Source organism: Astatotilapia calliptera, chromosome 5, assembly GCF_964374335.1.
Source record: "Astatotilapia calliptera chromosome 5, fAstCal68.1, whole genome shotgun sequence".
In the NCBI taxonomy this organism is placed as follows: Eukaryota; Metazoa; Chordata; class Actinopteri; order Cichliformes; family Cichlidae; genus Astatotilapia; species Astatotilapia calliptera.
Genome location: NC_137426.1, coordinates 18,985,488 through 19,005,758, shown reverse-complemented (window position 1 = coordinate 19,005,758; position 20,271 = coordinate 18,985,488). Strand labels below are relative to the sequence as shown.

At 39.1% G+C, this 20,271-nt stretch overlaps 1 protein-coding gene across 1 annotated transcript in view; it reads left to right on the top strand.

The window, feature by feature from the left end:
* The window catches only part of LOC113022409 (voltage-dependent calcium channel subunit alpha-2/delta-2-like), a 42,892-nt gene that overhangs the window by 4,447 nt on the left and 18,174 nt on the right, over positions 1-20,271 (top strand). The window contains exons 2-9 of the mRNA XM_026167779.2: positions 5,700-5,781; positions 12,736-12,852; positions 14,927-14,986; positions 19,112-19,156; positions 19,543-19,678; positions 19,769-19,900; positions 20,014-20,071; positions 20,166-20,216. Coding sequence (XP_026023564.1) covers positions 5,700-5,781; positions 12,736-12,852; positions 14,927-14,986; positions 19,112-19,156; positions 19,543-19,678; positions 19,769-19,900; positions 20,014-20,071; positions 20,166-20,216 — 681 coding nt within the window. The remainder of the gene's footprint in view (positions 1-5,699; positions 5,782-12,735; positions 12,853-14,926; positions 14,987-19,111; positions 19,157-19,542; positions 19,679-19,768; positions 19,901-20,013; positions 20,072-20,165; positions 20,217-20,271) is intronic.

The window sequence follows — 20,271 nt, the reverse complement described above, 5'->3', positions numbered from 1 at the left end:
GATTATGCATACAGAGTATCTATTTGTAGTCTGGGTTGCACTGACCAATCACATGCGAACGAAGCAATTTAGCTTTTAGTGGCTCTCCTCTAAAATGCATCTGCATTTGGAAGCAGTCAGTAATAATGACTGGTGCAACAGCAAGTGTTGACATGGCATGGATATCTGCTGGTTACACCGGAAGCCCTGAAAAATGGACCACTGCCTCCAAAGGCTGAGTCAGCAGACAAACTGACTGTTTTCCAGACTGATGACAAAGTAGCTAAATGCAAAAACAAACAAACGATATTTTAATAATATTCAAGATATTTTCAGTTAATCAAATTAATGTAATCCAGATTTAATAGCACCAGCAAATTGAGAACACTTTGGAACAGAGTGCATTTTAAAGGCTTTATTTAAAGCGTTAGATACTTTTCCGATTGCATCCCTCTATAGAGAGGGAAAAGGAAAGTGTGCATGCTGTTTCTCTTTTCCACAGCACGCCTCGCTTATTTCTACCACTGCCTCGAACGCCTCAAGGTAAAAAAGAAATTCACTTTCAAATGGATCAGTGTGAAGACATGTCAGGCATTCAGTCTTATAATAATCTTAAATGGGCCTTTAAAGTGATACTCTTGATGTTGCTGGATTTGAAAAAAAAAAAAGGTTATATCTTAGTTTCTATACACGGTTCCTGTAGCTGGGCACTTCCCAGAAACCCAGAAGTAAATTATCACTTCAAATAAAAGAATGTGAAAATGTCTCGCACCGTATTAAGAGCTGTCTGATCTTCATCAGGTCTGGGCGTCCTCGATTTCAGCTGGGCTAGAAAAAAGAAAGAAAAAGAATCCTTTGCAGCATCCAAAAAGCTGTCTTCCTGTGAATTCGGGCAGTTGAGTGAAGATTTGTGGCTTGTCCGACAGCAGAAACAAGTCCAACAAGACTTTAATCAGTGCTGTTGTCTTGTAACTCTGCTGGAAGCTGTCTGACTGATAATGAATCGACTCTCTGGGCACTTACAGGTCTGATTAATTGATTTCCTGGTTTGACTTATTTAGGTAGAAACTAAAATGAATATTTCATCTCCAGAAACTTTTCTTAAATCTGACTGAAGTGAAGTACAGGATTGCAGGGGAATATATAGTAAGATAGTCAGAGCATAACACAAATATTGTGTTGTATATTATATGGTATAATAACTATATAGTATATAGTTTAGTGTATAGACTTTTAAAGCATATTTTTACATTTATGTAGTAATGGTTGACTGCAAAATTTTGAAGGAAACTGATTTTTATACTGCAGGATCCCTCTTTTGTTCAGGTAGGTTGTGTAGGATTGGGTGCCGCTTTGAAATCGCAGCTTGCGATGTGATTATGTCACAGTATTTATTATTTAAAATGGAAGAGCACATGCTGTGCTATATTTATGATATTGATTTAAGTGCAAAATTCTTATTTTAAATGAGTAGTTGAAGGAAGGCTGTATTTAGTTAAAATACATTTGTGGAATAGGATAACATATTTAGTCACCCTAAAAGAATTCAGCACACGTAGTAATGGAATATCTTGAATTTCATAAATCTGGTCCTTCAAGTGTTTTCCCCCTCCTTATTCTCTATTTGTGTTTCTCATTTGTAAAAAAAATAATAAATAAAAAATCTTCAATGTAATAAGTGCAGAAAAGTCCAACAATAATAATAAAAATAGTACTATGTACTTTGAAACTTGAGAGTCCAATCAGAGGTGTGAAATCAGAGGTGTGATCCAATCAGAGTAGTAGCAAATTCAAACTAATTTGTTGCTGTCCTTGATAACACTGCGCCAAACTCCAGAATTTACCCCAAATACAAAAGTTAGCTTTTAATTTAATTAATCCACCTGCAAGGTTTTTTTTGTACCTCCAACTCTTAATCAGACATCAGCCAGTGAACTGTGAGTTTCATATCCATTCAAACTGTAGAAGTGCTACATTTTAGCCACTTTATTACCTTGATGGCAAACATGATAGGTCTGTAAATAAAGTGATAATAATGTGACCATTTAGTATAAAGATATACTAATGTCTCATGCAGAAGGTTTCCTTAAGCTCTCCCTCAGTCTGCTCATATTTATCTACATGAATTCCATTTAGTAGGATTGTATGAAAACAACTGATAAATTATTTAGTGTGTTAGGCTTTGAATGTTAACGCTGCAAGGAACTGTGGAGCGGTATTATTCCTTTTCATTTCCTATTGTGTAGTTCAGTGTATCCTAAATGCTCAAGGAGATAAGAAAGGAAATGAAGCCCCTTTCCTTAGTATTTAGAGAAAAGAGTGACACTTAGATATTTCCATGTCGGTTCAGTCAGTTACAGTGGGGCAAAAAAGTATTTAGCCAGCCACCGATTGTGCAAGTTCCCCCACTTAAAATGATGACAGAGGTCAGTAATTTGCACCAGAGGTACACTTCAACTGTGAGAGACAGAATGTGGAAAAAAAATCCATGAATCCACATGGTAGGATTTGTAAAGAATTTATTCATAAATCAGGGTGGAAAATAAGTATTTGGTCAATAACAAAAATACAACTCAATACTTTGTAACATAACCTTTGTTGGCAATAACAGAGGTCAAACGTTTACTATAGGTCTTTACCAGGTTTGCACACACAGTAGCTGGTATTTTGGCCCATTCCTCCATGCAGATCTTCTCGAGAGCAGTGATGTTTTGGGGCTGTCGCCGAGCAACACGGACTTTCAACTCCCGCCACAGATTTTCTATGGGGTTGAGGTCTGGAGACTGGCTAGGCCACTCCAGGACTTTCAAATGCTTCTTACGGAGCCACTCCTTTGTTGCCCGGGCGGTGTGTTTTGGATCATTGTCATGTTGGAAGACCCAGCCTCGTTTCATCTTCAAAGTTCTCACTGATGGAAGGAGGTTTTGGCTCAAAATCTCACGATACATGGCCCCATTCATTCTGTCCTTAACACGGATCAGTCGTCCTGTCCCCTTGGCAGAAAAACAGCCCCATAGCATGATGTTTCCACCCCCATGCTTCACAGTAGGTATGGTGTTCTTGGGATGCAACTCAGTATTCTTCTTCCTCCAAACACGACGAGTTGAGTTTATACCAAAAAGTTCTACTTTGGTTTCATCTGACCACATGACATTCTCCCAATCCTCTGCTGTATCATCCATGTGCTCTCTGGCAAACTTCAGACGGGCCTGGACATGCACTGGCTTCAGCAGCGGAACACGTCTGGCACTGCGGGATTTGATTCCCTGCCGTTGTAGTGTGTTACTGATGGTGACCTTTGTTACTTTGGTCCCAGCTCTCTGCAGGTCATTCACCAGGTCCCCCCGTGTGGTTCTGGGATCTTTGCTCACCGTTCTCATGATCATTTTGATCCCACGGGATGAGATCTTGCGTGGAGCCCCAGATCGAGGGAGATTATCAGTGTTCTTGTATGTCTTCCATTTTCTGATGATTGCTCCCACAGTTGATTTTTTCACACCAAGCTGCTTGCCTATTGTAGATTCACTCTTCCCAGTCTGGTGCAGGTCTACAATACTTTTCCTGGTGTCCTTCGAAAGCTCTTTGGTCTTGGCCATGGCGGAGTTTGGAGTCTGACTGTTTGAGGCTGTGGACAGGTGTCTTTTATACAGATGATGAGTTCAAACAGGTGCCATTCATACAGGTAACGAGTGGGGGACAGAAAAGCTTCTTACAGAAGACGTTACAGGTCTGTGAGAGCCAGAGATTTTCCTTGTTTGAGGTGACCAAATACTTATTTTCCACCCTAATTTACGAATAAATTCTTTACAAATCCTACCATGTGAATTCATGGATTTTTTTTTTCACATTCTGTCTCTCACAGTTGAAGTGTACCTCTGGTGCAAATTACTGACCTCTGTCATCATTTTAAGTGGGGGAACTTGCAGAATTGGTGGCTGACTAAATACTTTTTTGCCCCACTGTAGGAACCTTTCCAGGCATAAAAAGACGATTTGACTCCAACCTAATTATTTTAGTCATGAATTAACCTTTGTGTGGTAGGTGGACTGACAGTATAGAAGTAATTAGTGATATATCATCTCTAAACAAGTGCGTTTTCCCCTAAAGAACATTTTTAATGTTTTCAAAATAGCTGTCCCCAATGTCAGAGCATCAATGTTTACTTTTCTTTTATGGGCAGTACTTGTCAATTAGGGAAACTCCACATGGAGAGGCGGAGGAGGTGTTGAATTGAGGTCTGTGGCCCTTTCTCACATAACAAAGCACTCAAAACGGAGCAGCCCACTTCAGACAAATTCATGCTTCATTTGGGTTAAGGGAGGGAGCCTGCATGATGACCATTTAACCCACCCGTGTATCAGACGTATCCCAACATGAGTCATATGGTCTTTGTGCTAGGGAGCAGTTTGGACACCTTTAAATGTCTGATGTCTGTGTCCTGAAAACAAATTCTGAAAAATTCAGGGCTGCAGTAGATGTGTGAAAACAGCTAGAGATTTGTATATGCTGAATGCGTATGCAGAAAATCAAAATCAACAAAATCAGTAGGATGAAAAGTAGAGAAGGTTTGGTGCCATTTCTGTGTTTTACATATAGTGTATTTAAATGTTTTTCCCTTTCAAACACTATGTAACACCATCAAGGTCAAATTTAAGGTCAAACCTGATCATCACTGGCTTTTATTCCACAGTGTCCCAGGTTTTCAGTTTTGACTGCTTGTTTTGTGTTTCACCTTTAATTAAATATCGTCCGGTCTCATGTGAGGATTACACTGGATACATATTAGATTGGATCATGGACATACAGGGAATACTGTGTGAAAGTGAGCCCGAGAATACTCCTCCCAACAGTGTCTGTTTAAATCTGACAAATAGTGTCTCTGCTGTATTGATACGAGTATAGGTTTCTGTTTTTTGATCGAATAGAAAATAATGAAGGAAGTTTTAGTTTATTGGGATTTCTTGGATTAACCAGTTCGCATCTTGAAACGTTACTAGGGAAGACACTGAGTATGTGAGTGTAGCTTGTAGTATAAAGCACTTTCTCCAAAAGTTGATTCTGTTCATCCGGACGTGGCGTTTTGTGGGAGAAACGTTTCGTCACTCATCCGAGTGACTTCTTCAGTCTCAGCTGACTGCAGGTTTCCCCAATCTTATAAACAGTAAGATTGCCCATTGTTCCTTCAGTGGGCTGGTGTCAGTCATTATGCAAATTTCATTGATAGTTTGTGGCTATAATGTTGCCTTTTAAAAGATATTCAAACACACATTGAGTTTTTCGAAATACAAAAACAAGAAAAGACAGATTTGTGCAGATAAGTTCAAAAACAATTACCAGTGATAATGTTTTTCTGCTTACTCTGCTGCATTGGAAGCCATTATAATTGCAGTGTGGATGCATATTTTTTAAACATATATCCAAACTATATAACAATTAAAGAAATAAATACTTATATTAAGTACAGACAAGCTTGCAAATCATATGCAATTACAGATGGTTGCAAGAGCGACATAAAAAACATCCACACTGACCAATAAAGCTGTTCTCTCGCTCTGTTGCCGCAAGAAAAATGAAGCATGTTTGCATAAAAGATGTGGTAATCTGTGTGCAGTTTCCTGCTATTTTTGTTACATCACTGATTGTTTCTGTGAAACAGATACACCTCTCTGTTTCATTTGTTTTGCATTGTGTGACAGTCAGCCTCCGGTGTTTATCCACAGGATGATGCACTGGGCCAGGCGTATCGAGCAGGAGATTGACAGAGTCTTTCAGCACATCACTGGAGCTCAGCAGTTGAAAGGGGTGAGTGTCTGCTTCTCTCATTCATCACAGTGTTGGATAAATTCAATAAGAAGTGCACCGAGCGGAGAGGTCAGCGCGCAAATTGACTGTAACTCCATTAAGTTGAAGATCCGCAGCTAAATAGGTGCAAAAAACCAGAAAACAGTCACAGTCTGTCTCACTTAAACCTCTTTGTTTCCTTGTTTGGTGGTTTTCTGGGATCCCTGCAGAGCCAATAACAAAAAATAATGTTTTCTCAGAGCAGCCATAAATCTTTCTCTTACATCTTTTCTCTTTAGCCGTTATTTTTAGTACATATACTCTGCTTTTAGACATTTTAGATACATAATTTTGTATTGCGTTGTGTTTACAATAATTATCAGTTTTGCGCGCACTGGATTATACACCTGAAAGTGAAAGAGATGCCTCAACACACACCTACAGTGGTTAGATTTAGAATATCTGAATTGAGCTTCATGAAATCAAGAGCTTTAATAACACCTACATTCATGAATACTAATTTAGGCCTTTCATGAGCTGATCATATAATAACTGTGTTAATATTGAAACTGTTCATTTTTGAACACATAACAGGTATTTTCCATTAAGCTCTGAGTTGGAAGTCATTAATGATTGATTTTTACATTACAGGTGCATTAGAGTAATCTTATTCCAGGGTCTTTTGATTCTGATTCTGTGCGTTAAATTCCATATTAAATGGTTCTAGTTCTGGTTCTAAACAATATCCAGTCAACTTGGATCTCAGATTCCAACTCTGCTTTTTCCAGCTGAAGGTTGGACATCAAAGTTTTTAGTGAGCATTGCTCATACAGAAGTAAATGATGAATTCCTAATAAATATTTTATACTTAGGATTAACTCAAAATAAAAGTTGTTTGTTTACTGAAATAAAAGAACATTTTAATGTGGAAATGTAGCTCAGTTGCACCCTAAAATAGTGTAAGCAAAAGGCTGAAAAAAACCCCCCCCCAAAAACATTTCTACTGAAGGTTTTTTACAAAATGGGATTTTGATTTGTTACATTCACTGACTGCAGGTAAGTCCAGATTGTACTTGTTTTTATTTTTGTCTAATTGTTCACAGTGATCTGGTAGACTGGCATTAGGAGTGTATTCAGTTTTCTTTTACTTTTCATTTCCAGCATGTTTTCAACATTATTTAGTGTAACAGGTGGCTGGGAGGGGTTGTCCCTCTGAAGGCAAGTGCCAGAGACCAGGAACAAAGATCATCTGTAGGGGGCAAGTGATCCCTGCTCTGAGGAGATGTGTGGGGGCGTTCCCTCAGCAGAGAGCAGTGGCACGTGTCCTCTCTGTTTGTGTCACACCATAGCAGATGGTCAGCCTGCAGTAATGCCTTAATGTGAAACTCACTTGTTCATTCAATCCTCATTAATCCCGCCATGCTTTTAAAACACTGCAGATCTGTTCAAGATTGTTCTCCTTTGCTTAGAAAGTTTTCTCTTGGTGAGGAAACCGTTATTCACGTCAGGCATCATTTTAATTCCTAAACAAGGGGTTCAAATTTATAGATAACTACAGCTGTCACAGTTAGCTGGGTGTAGAGTGGTAACTTGAGGCCTAATTTGAGAGGCATGAAAGTATCAGTAAAATTCCAAAAACACTGGTTACCATGACACTTTGGGAATATAAGATCAGGAATCATCATGCGAATGATATGGTAATTATAAATAATGTTAAATAATGAAAGGACCATAAGTACACAGAGGAGAATATAAAAATGGGTGGGAAGTGGGGCAGAGCTGAAACAATTTAGGACAGAACGTAAAACTCAAAACAAGATATGAGAGACAATAACTAACAAAGTGAAACAACTAAACTAAAGACTGAGATAAGGAAAATCACAGAACATGAAACACTGATGAGGCTAAAACAATGAACCAATATACAAGAAAACTCAAGTACCTAAACTCTAATAATAAACTCTGTGAATACTGAATTCACTTCAGTTCTTCTGAACCCCAAGGCTAACTAGAACTTGAATATAACTCTATTCTCACTTGACTTTAGGTTTCTAGTTCTTTCTGCTGGCAGAAACAGGAAAGAACTCAAACAAATCAGCATTTTTTTAGTCTTAAAGAAAGCCGACACATCTTTATAGGTCAAATTAAGACACCTTGTACAAGCCATCAAAAGTAATAAGGTTAAAAAGTCTGCAGCTCTCCTAGAAATTTTGTTGTTGTTTTGAGCTTAAATGCTAACGTGTTCACAATGGCAATGTTAACGTTGCTGTGGTCAGTTAGGTCTAACATCCTGACTGTCCAGTTCTTGCACCTTTCTGAAGTGACATTTTCATATGTTCCATACATTTCACTGAATAAAAAGGTGCTTCTATGAAATAGGTCACTTCAACATCTGCTATGTAAGAGTATTTGGTTCTTAAATCAGTCAAAATGGCAGCTCATTCCAGAAAAGAACGAAGGACGATGTGACTCTGTACCGACAAGAAGTATCAGTATGTTAGCACAATAACACTGGCTATGTAGCATAAACAACAGATGATAATGGGATTGTTATGAGTTTTATATATAATTGCACAAAGCAAATCAATATGGGGAAAACAGAACCTTTTCTTTATCATGGTAAATTACTAAATTTATTGTCTTTTAACCATAGATGTCAAAATTTTTAGTGGATATCCATTAAGACTCAGTGCTATTTCAGTTTGAACTTGTGTTGAGGACCAGCAGCTTGTATGCAGAGGGGAAAATAAGCATTGAACGTGCCAACATTTTCACACTAAACATTTTTAATGGGGCTATAGATGTGAAATTTTCTGATGTAATCTAGACATAGAAAGAAATCAAAACAAATAAGTCCAAAAAGGAACTTATGTGTAATAAAGTGGAATGACACAGGTATAAATTGTTTTATCAAAGCCAAACCCCCCCCCCCCCCCCCCCCCCCCAAAAAAAAAGCCCCAGCTGCTATTTTAAAAGCAGGCCTACCCCATATTCATTTGGAATATTAGAGGCTTCAGTCCTATTTGATGGCCCATGAAAAGGTTTTTCTTTGGCACGGTGTCACATAAGAAGCATCTCTTTATGAGTAAAAGCAAAAAGCTCTGTCAAGACTGTAGTGACCGTATTGTTGCAAAATGTACTGATAGTGTTGGATATGAATGTTGCAGTGAGCACTAAGGCTGGGAATAAGAACCACTTCTTATAGTAGTTCAGTTTCTGTTCCTGTTTCTAAAGTAGAATCACTGTGGCGATTGCTTTAAAGTCTCTTTGTGCTGTTGGTTTTGTTTTCATACCTAAATACTAAGAGAAAATCATATGTGTGTCCTCATGAAGCTGATAGATCGACCCGATCAATCACCTGACTTGCATTTCATCTCAATAGCCCTATTAGAAATATATTTAATGAGGAAAATGCTACCAGGTTCAATACTTATGTTCCTACATGGTTGTTGTCTATGTTTTACCCACATAATGCGTGTCCTCAGTGGTGCTCCTTGATGGATTCTACACAAGACCTAGTTCTTCACAGACAGCACAGTTCACAGAAACACCCATTGCTGCATGTTCCCATCTGTGCAGCATGGGCCAGTAAAGCATCTGGTCAGTATTCAACATTTGGGACATTTTAAAGTTAGGGAAGAAAGCTAATTTTAGTGGAAAAGTCCTCTTGCAGTCTGTATGTATGCTTGCCAAACAGATTCATCCAGAGCACTGCGTTTCTTTTTGGCTTATCTTAATTCTTTCTCCGACATCTTTGCATGTGGGATAGATAAACCCGTTCAACTGCCTGTTAATGCAAATATCTAGCCAATACCAGCCAATAACATGGCAGCAACTTGATGCATTTGGTTCATGTAGACTAAAGGTGACCTGTTAAAGTAGTAGCTCTCTGGTTGAGAAATGTCTTATTGATCAGAAGTCAGAGGTTAAACACTCTGTGCTAATAAGAAGAGTCAAAAATAACTAAAAAAAACAAACAAATGTTGAAGCAGATGGTCTACAGCAGCAGACGACCACACCATCTAAACTTCACTGTACTCAAATGGCTTCAATCTGTGACAAAGTGGATGAGCAGTTGCAATGCTCTCCATTTGTCCGGCATCTCCTGGTGTAGGTGTCCTGAAGTGGGGGGAGAGCAATCCTGCAGCAGCGTTCTGCTGTACGGATCACCCTCTGAAGAGCTTTTTGGTCCTAACACAGCTGTTCCCAAACCAGGATGTGAGGTTCTGTGTGAGGATGCTCTCCACAGCGCCTGTATAGAAAATCCTGAGGATCTTTGGAGAGACCCTGAACTTCCTCAGTTGTCGTAGGTGGTACAGGCGCTGCCTAGCCTTTTTGGTCTGGACCTGAATGTGGGCAGACCATGTCAGGTCTGAGGAGATGTGGACACCGAGATATTTGAAGGACTGCACCCTCTCCACTGGAGCTCCATTGATGATAATGGGCTTGTAGTCTCTGTGCTGACTCCTTCTGAAGTCCACCACCAGCTCCTTGGTCTTGCCAACATTCAGTTGGAGATTGTTGTCCTGGCAACATGATGCCAGATTCTTCACTTCATCCATGTAGGCCGCCTCATCGTTGTTGGAGATGACGTCCAACACCACTGTGTCGTCAGCAAACTTGGTGTTGGAGCTGTGGGTGGCCACACAGTCTGAAGTGTAGAGGGAGTAGAGCAGTGGCGAGAGGACACATCCCTGTGGCGCTCTCGTGTTGATGGTGATGCTGTTGGAAATGCACTTACCCATCCTCACCACCTGAGTTCTGCCAGTGAGGAAGACAAACACCCATGCACACAGACGGCTCTTGACTGATTTTCACAGTTCAGCATCAATCATCAAAATGCATTTTGAGAAGAAATTTATTTTGAGCGGAGAAAAGCTGCGTGCAAAAAATGTATTTCAGCGTTTGCTATTATCCACACACACACACACACAATAGCAGCCACTCTTGCTCAGTTTTTGCATTTGCGCTTGCTCGCAATGTGCTGCTTGCGCTCTCAACATTTCTGCCCGTGCGCGTTCAACTCTTTCTGTACACCGTTATATTTGTGTCACAAAACCAACCAAACCAATCACAGACTTGGATGCAAAAAAATCTGACTGGCTCGTTTGAGTTTTGGACGAAATGGATTCTGGGATATTGCATTTCGTCATTTCGAGCTGATTGGAGACCAAAACAGCCAATCAGATTTTTTTTTACATCCAAGTCTGTGATTTGCTGATTTTGTGGCATAAATATAACGATGTACAGAAAGAGCTGAACGTGCACGGGCAGAAATGTTGCAAAAACTGAGCGAGAGGGGCTCAGTTTTTGAGTGTATATGGATAATAGCAAACACTGAAATACATTTTTTGCACGCAGCAATGAATTTTGTTCACTCAAATTTAGCTTTTCTTCGCTGTAAATAAATTTCTTCTCAAAATGCAGCACTTGCACCTGCAAATTTGTTTTACATGCGCTCAGAATAGTGGCACAAAAATAACGCCATAGGTTTGGCCCCAACAGCACACATTGACACAGAAGTCACCAACCTTTGTCTCTCAAAACTAGGCGCCTGCTAATGCCTGTCTATCTGCTGTCTCCCTATCTCGTGTCCTTGTTGCACATTTCTTCGCACACTGTGTTCTCCTTTCTGTCGCCTCTGCTTCTCACATACACATCTGACTTATTCTCCCAATTCTGTGTGTGTTCTCTATGTGTGAGTGTTTAGCAGCTTGACCTATGGCCTACTTAAATGAATAACGAATATAATGCTTTACTATCGTTAATACAACTAAATCCCTAATACTACAATAATCTATTCTTACAATATAGTAAGTCTCTGCCAGGCTCAGATGAGAGAGGAGAGGCGAGCTGAGTTACCAAATCGATGTATTTTTTGTTTTGTTAATTAAGTTTGGAGGGGACGTTTTGTTAAGTTTCATGTAGGATGGGGTTCACTGTAAATAAATTGCTCACCTCTGGAAACCCGAAATGTCTGCTGAGTCTGCTTCCCTACCACCTTCCTTGACGTTCGAGTCTGACTACTTTACACAATCCTATAGAGCACCTTAGAGATGTGGTGGACCAGGAAAATCTCATCATGGATGTGTACCTGACAGATCTACAGCAACTCTTTGATGCTGTCATGTCAATATGAACCAGAATGTTTTCAGTACCTTGATGAATTAGCGCCATTAAAAATTAAGGCAGAAGGCAAAAGGGCCTAAACCAGCACTAGCAGTGTGGCCACGATTTAAGCTCTAACAGAGCAGAAATGATTCTAAGACAAATATTGTGGAAGGTATTGCTCCTAAATAAAATCATTACTCAATACAGCTCCACCCACTATCTATCCAGTGTGATTCCCAGATGTCTCCCACTGACCTGTAAAGTTTCCTTGTGTACTTTCTGTGGCTGTACCAAAGCTGTACGGCAGGTGCTCTGAATTTAACTTTCTCTGTGCGGCCTAATTCAAATTCAGACCCTGCAGAGAAAAGCATTAAGAGCGTCATTTGGGTGTATCAAGCTTAAGACCCCCATGTGTATAACATGCATCTAATTTGTAGAAAGTCCGCTGTGTGATACAAATATGCCTTTTTAATTTAAGCATAAATTAACTCTAATGTAGATTACTTTCTATATGTTTTTTATGACATGGTGATGATTGCTCATAAAATTACTTTGGGCGCTTCAGTGTGTTAACACAGTGTTCATAAATACTTATGCATGAATGGAGACATCTTAGAATTGGACTGTACACGCAGACACAGCAAGTGCGCCTTCAATGAACAGATGAGCTTTCGCATATTGTCGAGCTTTGAATCTTACAGCTCTGTCTCAGACACTCTGTCAGTGTCCTTTTTTATTCTGCAGGTTCATGAAAAAAACGATTTATTCATAGATAACGTATCTCTGGAAAAGTCAGCAGGAGTGAGGTTTGCACTCGATGCACATGTTGCACGTTTTTAACAGCTGTCCATTCAAATTTTACAGATATACAATGAAGAAAGGCGTCGGTTTAGTCTGGTGAAGAATCAGCCTCGCAAGATTGTTGAAAAAGTGGCCTCGGATATTGAGAAACTTCTGGCTAAAAAGCGCAAAGCACTTGATGTAAGTATGTTTCCTCAAGTTTTATATTTTTGTCTTGTGATTTTTAAATATTAATTTCTTAATGCCATAATCATACGATGTTGCTTTAAAAAACGTGTAAAAGAAACGCCTTACTTATCACAACATAAAATAATCTGGTCCTTCTCATTTTTCTAATATTAGATAAATACAATCTCAGATGCACAGCAACTCGTGACATATTATGCCGTGTCCTTATTTAATTACCAAAAATCAAACTGCAGAATTAGTGTGTGAAAGTCTAACAAGACATTTACTAAATCTAAGGGAGTTAAGAGGTGTTGATAATCAAATATACCCAGTTAACATCATCAAGTATGTGCACCTCTCTGAAAGAAAAAGATCTATCAGTTTGCTGGTCTGGAGCATTCAGTTGTGTGTTAGCACAGTGCCAAGGAGGAAAAGATTTCAGCAATGATCTCAGAGAAACAATTATTGCTGCTGCTGTCAATCTGGGAAGGATTATAAAACCATTTCCAATATAGCGAGAAATGTTATTCACAAAGGTAAAAGCCTCAAAACAGCTGCCAATCTTTGCTGGAGTGGTGAATTTGCTGGGGTGGCTGTAGCTCAGGAGGTAGAGCAGGTCATCTACTGATCGGAAGGTGGTTCGATCCTTGGCTCCTCCAATCTGCATGCCAAGTATCCTTGGGCAAGATACTAGCCCCGAGTTGCTCTCCAATGCATCCATCGGAGCTCTGAGGTCTTAACACTGGCTGCCTGTCCGTCAGAGGATAGACTTTAAAGTTCTGATACTAAAGTTCTGATACTGGTCTATAAAGCTCTCAATGGTTTAGGACCAAAATACATCAGTGACCTCCTGACCCAGTATGAACCTTCCAGATCCCTCAGGTCATCTGGATCCGGTCTTTTATCAGTTCCCAGAGTCAGAACCAGACACGGAGAAGCTGCATTCAGCTTTTATGCTCCATATATCTGGAACAAACTCCCAGAAAGCCTCAGATCAGCTGAAACACATTATTTAAATCCAGGTTGAAGACTCACCTGTTCTCAGCTGCATTTGAATAAAACACCAAATCCACACTTTTAAGCTTAAATTTCAAAACTTACATTTTAACTACTGATTTTATCTACTGTTTTTTTAATCAATTTTAAATCATGCTTTTTATTTGTTTTTGTTTTTTAATGTCTCTGTAAAGCACTTTGAATCACCTTGTTGTTGAATTGTGCTATATAAATAAACTTGCCTTGCCTATGAATGAATGTGTGTGAATGTACTTAGAAAGCACTAAGTGCTTGTGAGAATGGGTGTGATTGGGTGAATGTGGCATGTTGTATAGAGCGCTTTGAGTACTCCGGGAGACTAGAAAAGCGCCATATAAGAATCAGTCCATTTGCCTGAGCAAAGCTTAGAGAAACTGCGACAGTTAGCATTAGTACATTTGAGAAAAGTACATTTTGTTTGGAGGGGCTGCCAGGACAAAGCCTCCTCTCTCTAAAATGAACAGCATGGCTTAGGGTTGGACAGCTGCATCTAAACAAACCATAAGGTCTTTGCAACATCATTTGTATAAACCAGAATAAAGTGGAGATTTTTGCACATAAGTTAGAGCACCATGCTTAGCAAAAACAAAATACAGAATATCAGCAGATTATAGTTACTTAATTTTATAACCTTTTAAAGAACAGATGATTTTTTTTAATCAAATTTTAATTAAATTAAATTTATAAATTAAACTCTTTATACCTAAAACCTTAGAAATGATAGAGGGTGAAGTTTATTTTCACATGGCTACATGCAATCCATTTCTCTGTCCTTTTGTACAATGCTGTTTGTGCAAAACCTAAAAAAAAGTTTTGTAAAGATATGACCTACAGATACAAATGTTACTTGCTTATAGCGCACATGCAAGCAAAGACAGAAAAGTTAGATTGAGAACCCATTTCATGTCCTGCAAAATGCAGGACCACAGTATCATTTACAAACACCAGTTAACACAAGTCTGATTAAGTCTGTCTAATTGTGACCTTCCCCCAAAATCATCTGATTAGAGAAATTGAACATTGCTTGTCTAATGTGGCTGTGTCTCTGTAGAGGTTAGCCAGTGAAGCAGAGCGGCTCCAGCGGGAGCATCTGTGGCAGGATGAAATCAAGGTAAGTCTCAATAACATTATATTCTCAGTTTAAATTAGAAATATAATGTTACTCAGTTTATAGCTTTGATAGTTGTGCATGTAGCCAATTCAGCTCCATTTCTTTTACTTTCCATTTCCAAATGTGTTTTTTTAATTACTTGTAAGGCCTTGGTGAGTTTTTGTTTTCAACGTATTCGTCTTTACTTTTCTTCATAAGGTTTTTTGTGTCTGTAGTGGATTTGAGTCAATCTATAGTAATTTCAAGGGGAAATTATTTTTTCAAAAAAATTATATGTTTGAAATACTTGAAAATGTGTCAATTAAAAAATTAGGGAAACAATACAGTGTATTACAATAATATATATTATTGTAATCACTGTATTGTTTCCCTAAAAAAAGCACATGTCATTATACTTGTCATCACACATTTCCTCACATATTAGAAACGGTACAATTTTATCTTGAATTCACTGAATAAAATAATTCAGGGGTATGTTCTCAGCCCTGTGTCTCTAAACGGGATGACCTGAGAAAGAAACATTTACACCAGGCAGCTGAGTGGATCCCTCTGCGCTGCGCTCGTCTGGCTGAAACAGATGACTGAGTGCACTCAGCCGTGTGGTTCTTTTGAGTCCTACACACATTGGCATTCCACTTTTCCACTCGGTCTGCTTCATTTCCCCGACAAAATGAGACGGGATTAACCTCATCCTCTCACATGGGTTCTCACGTCCTTCTCAGAGGCACTGAATTCCCCTGTGATTTCAAAGGACTACATGTTTTTGCTCATCCGCTACAATCTGAGTAGACACTGTTGCCTTAGGCTCCCAGTTAGATTTCCACGTCTTAACTGGCCGTTGTTTTCGTTTCTTCTCTGTTTTTGAATGTAGGCAAAGTGATTTGATCATCAGAAGATGGTACACTGTTAACATAAAGGGAAGGACATGGCCACGTAGGCTGGAGTTTTTAAATGATGATCAATACTACGAGGCCGAAAGTGTGCCAAGTAAATAGCCCCCACACCATTACACCATCACCATTAGCCTGGATATGCTGTGCATTCAAAGATGCTCTTTCCATCTCTGTAAGCTGAGTCCGGTTGTGGCAGATGGCTGCTACTAAATGAGCATAGTTATGTCAGAGATTTGTTCTTGTTAAAAGGGAGTTCACTGTTGCCAAGTGCTTGCTTAAAGGGAGTCGTTTGATCATTGGGTTTTATCTCCATAATTGTGGGAGCTTTACCTTAGTGTAAAAAGCACCTTGATGGGACTGTTTTTGTGATTTGGTGCTATATAAAGTCTGAAAGTAAAAAGGCCTTATCAGCAAAGATTAGCAATTTTACTCTTTGGGTTTTTTAAAAATAAATATTTGTATAGAGATGGTGTTGTTTCCACTTGTAACCAGTATGTATGCTAAGCTGAGCAACCCAGCCTGCTTAGCGTGGAGCTCTATATTTAGCAGAGGGATATAAGAGTGATACCCATCTTCTCATCTGTCTCTTAGCAAAGATAGGAACAAGCATATTGTTATACATAAAGGTGGCATGATGAGAAAGAGACAGACTGAAGAGACGATCTGAGTAAATCCTAAACGTCTCCTTTTTTATCATATATGAATGAAACTATCCTTTATCGCTGCTGACAGATTAATGTTAGAAGAAGCAGAGCTCATAGGAGAAGTTAACATGCTGGATGAGCAGCATCATTTCTTTGGACTGACTGAAAAAGAACACTGACTGATAGCTCGGTGTTTTCAGAGGTGCTAAAACTTTATATTACTAACAACAGGATGACTAACGGCAGACTGATGGAGTTGTCATGTTAAGCTCGATTTAGGCTAAGGCGCTCTTTGGAGATCAAATCTGGTAATCAGAACAGGCCAAAAATAGGAACACATCCACCTCAGTGTAGATGTCACGCGTACTCTGAAGTAAAGACAGTAACAGATGGCGATGCTCCACACAAGCCTAACAGCCTGTCTACTGATTTGTAATGTGAGAGTGCTGAACAGAAAACAGTACCGAACAATAGGAAACATTTGGTGGTTACAGCATCACAAATGCAGCTTTTCCTTTTTTTTTAAATGTAGTTTTAAACTAAAGACTTCTGTACTTTTTTTGGCTGCTGTTTAGATGAAAGTGTTACTTTGGAAAGCTCTTGTGCTTTTTGTTAACATTTTATGGATGGAGGAATCATTTTTTGGGCTGTTACTCCTCTCTGGGAAAAAATGTTTTGGATCCGTGCATCCAGCTTGGGGTCTCGGAACAGCTGGTGCCTGTCCCCCCCCCAGCTGTGACTGGGCAAGAGGTGGGGTACACCCTGGAGAGGGGCCTGACCGAGAGAGACAGAAAACAACACAGTCTCAAATCCCTGGATTCAAACTGCTTCTATTTGAGGTGCTCATTGGAAAAGATACACATGAGCTAAGTCACGAAAGAACGTCATGATTTATCAAACAGGATTCTCTAGGTTTTGGGCACAGCCATGTTCCTGGGAGTCTGGTTGTTGATTGGTGTGTACCAGTTTGTTGTGTAGGATGAGAGTCTTCCTAAAACTGATCAATGGTGGTTCAGAGGAGATCTGGGTCATTACATCATCACTCCCAATAATACCCCAATTCCTGTCATTATATGTTTATTTGTCTCTCCCTCTGTACTGTATGTTTTCCCCCAAGACTAATTCATGTTTTATTAGTTTTGGAACTAATAAGGTTTGTGTGTCCAGGTGTTGGATAGTGTTTCTATATCTATGTTCCTGAAAACGCTATTTCCTTAGATTTAGCCTCACAGTCCTTTTCCTGGGTGCAGACTGTCCTCACTCATTAGATTTGAGCAAAAGGGACATTTTCTTTAAGCCACTTTGGGTGAAAGCTGCTGGCGTGTACCATAATGTTTCTATCTGTTAATTTTCTAAATACAGATGTATGCAAAGTCCCTTTATTCTCTTTAAAGGTTATAAGATATAAGAATTTTATTTTCTCCCTGCTGTACACTAAAATAATTTAAAATTGGGATTGATTTTATTTTAAAAAACATGATCCAGATTAAGACAAACAATCTTTTTCTGAATAATGTGTTTGAAAAAAACAAATATTTCTTTTATAATTTAACAGTTTTCTTCCCTTTGACCCAGTTATACACCTGCTTAAGGGGGACTGAAAAAGCCTCCATAGCACATCCTTTGGTCTGTTTAAATACTGTTTAATGTTGTTAGTTAACGTCCATTCAGTCAACGACAATAGAAAATCATTAGGTGATATTACATGGTCTATAGTCATGGGATTCAGTGATTCAACATGTCTGCTAACATTGTCTCTGCATCTACATTTAACTAAGAGCAACAACTATAACAAGGCTTGCCTGCTGAAATGCATTGGGGGGTTTTTTGGGGGGTTTTTTTTGAGGTAAACCTGACCGTCCTATAAGAATAAAGGCATTTTACAGTATTTGAAATGAGACTGCCTTGGAACTTTTTGATGATTTATCCACAAAAGCATGCTGAAATCCTACCATGAATAAAAAAAAGCATTTCAGCAAGTTCCTGAAACTTCAGACAATATAGAAAACATTTCTGACCATCCAGCTAGTTATCAGCACACGTACGGCATCCATGCTCGTACGGGGGTTGTATGCAGGTATGAGTGACTTGCATGTCTGAGAATGTGAACGATAAATACAGATTTAGTAGGAGTATGCACAACTCTAAATCATGAACATGTATAGGTAGCTTGTCCACTTTTTATAAAATATAAAGAACAGAGAAGGTCACTCTTACAGATAGCTGAAAGAAACTCATCTCAGAGTGAATGTTCACAAGTGTACTCATCAGTGAGTGGCCTTGTTTATTTCAGCAGCATCGGACCACATTTAATTCTGTATATAATTTTAAAAAATATTACTTAAATTATTAAAAAGACATTAATTTGTTTTTTTGTTTGTTTGTTTGTAAACAAGGTTGTAGTATTTAAAAAATGCAGTTTTGGACTTTCGATGGGCATCATTTTAAATGAACATACATTCTAAGTAGTGGCTACGCTTATGAAGAACTGTGCAGAGACAGACTTGACACATGCATGCATATGATTACTTGTCCTCAAACTGTTTCACAGTTGCAGCCTCTTCATATCTCCATCTGTTCTCTACTAGGAGCTGGACATGGCTTATTATGATTCCAAGGCAGAGCTGGATTATGTGAGTAAGGGACAAATAAACTGAACTTTTATTAAAAAAAAAAAACTAAGTACAGTAGTACCTTGGTTTATGAGTATGATTCGCTGTTGCTCGCAAACCAAAACCCTCGTATGTCAAAGAGAATTTTCCCCATGAGAAATGATTGATGGACCGCTCCGAGCTCCCAAAATATTCACATAAAAATCATTTTTAAAGGTATTTTCTATATAAGTCACTGACTATGAGTTTTTTGCTCATTACTCGTAGGTCAAGTTACTCGCAATCCGAGGTTCCACTGTATTTGGCTTACACTTACTTGACCTAGCCTGAATTGACTCAACTACAGTATTAATATTAGGGAGAGAAATGTGTTTGTGCTTCATGTGCTTGTCCTCCTGTTCATGTAGTATTCCATGGATGGAGAAGGAGAGGTGGAAAATCCCTCTCACATCAAGCTGGAGTTTGTGTATGACCCAAACTTCAAGAATAATGTCAACTATTCCTACACAGCTGTTCAGATTCCCACGGATATTTATAAAGGAGGTAAGTAGAGTCCCCAGTCTGTAAAGACATGTTTGCAATTAGCTTAAGGTTAAGGTGTGTATTTAAAATATTTCACTGTTTGTTGATTAGCTCCCGTCATTCTAAACGAACTGAACTGGACGCAGGCGTTGGAGAAAGTCTTCATGGAGAATAGTCGAGAGGATCCGTCACTGCTGTGGCAAGCATTTGGGAGCGCGACAGGAGTCACTCGCTATTATCCAGGTAGGTTTTAGTTTTTAGGTTCCAGCTGTCAGGTAGGAGGTGAATAAGCCAAAGTCAAAGTAAATACTATGACGTGAATATTTTCTTCTGTTTTTTTTTTTTTTTTTTTGCAGCAACACCCTGGAAAGCTCCTGATAAAATTGACTTGTATGATGTCAGGAGGAGGCCCTGGTATGCGCTCCAGCTTTAAACATGTTTACATGTGGGCTGCATGCATTGGATTGAAGCAGATGAAGTTTTGTGTCCTCTTCTTTGTTCCCCACAGGTACATCCAGGGTGCCTCATCCCCCAAAGACATGGTCATCCTTGTTGACGTGTGAGTAATTCTGCTAAACTCCTTTTGACCCATTCAGAGAATGAACATTCACTTT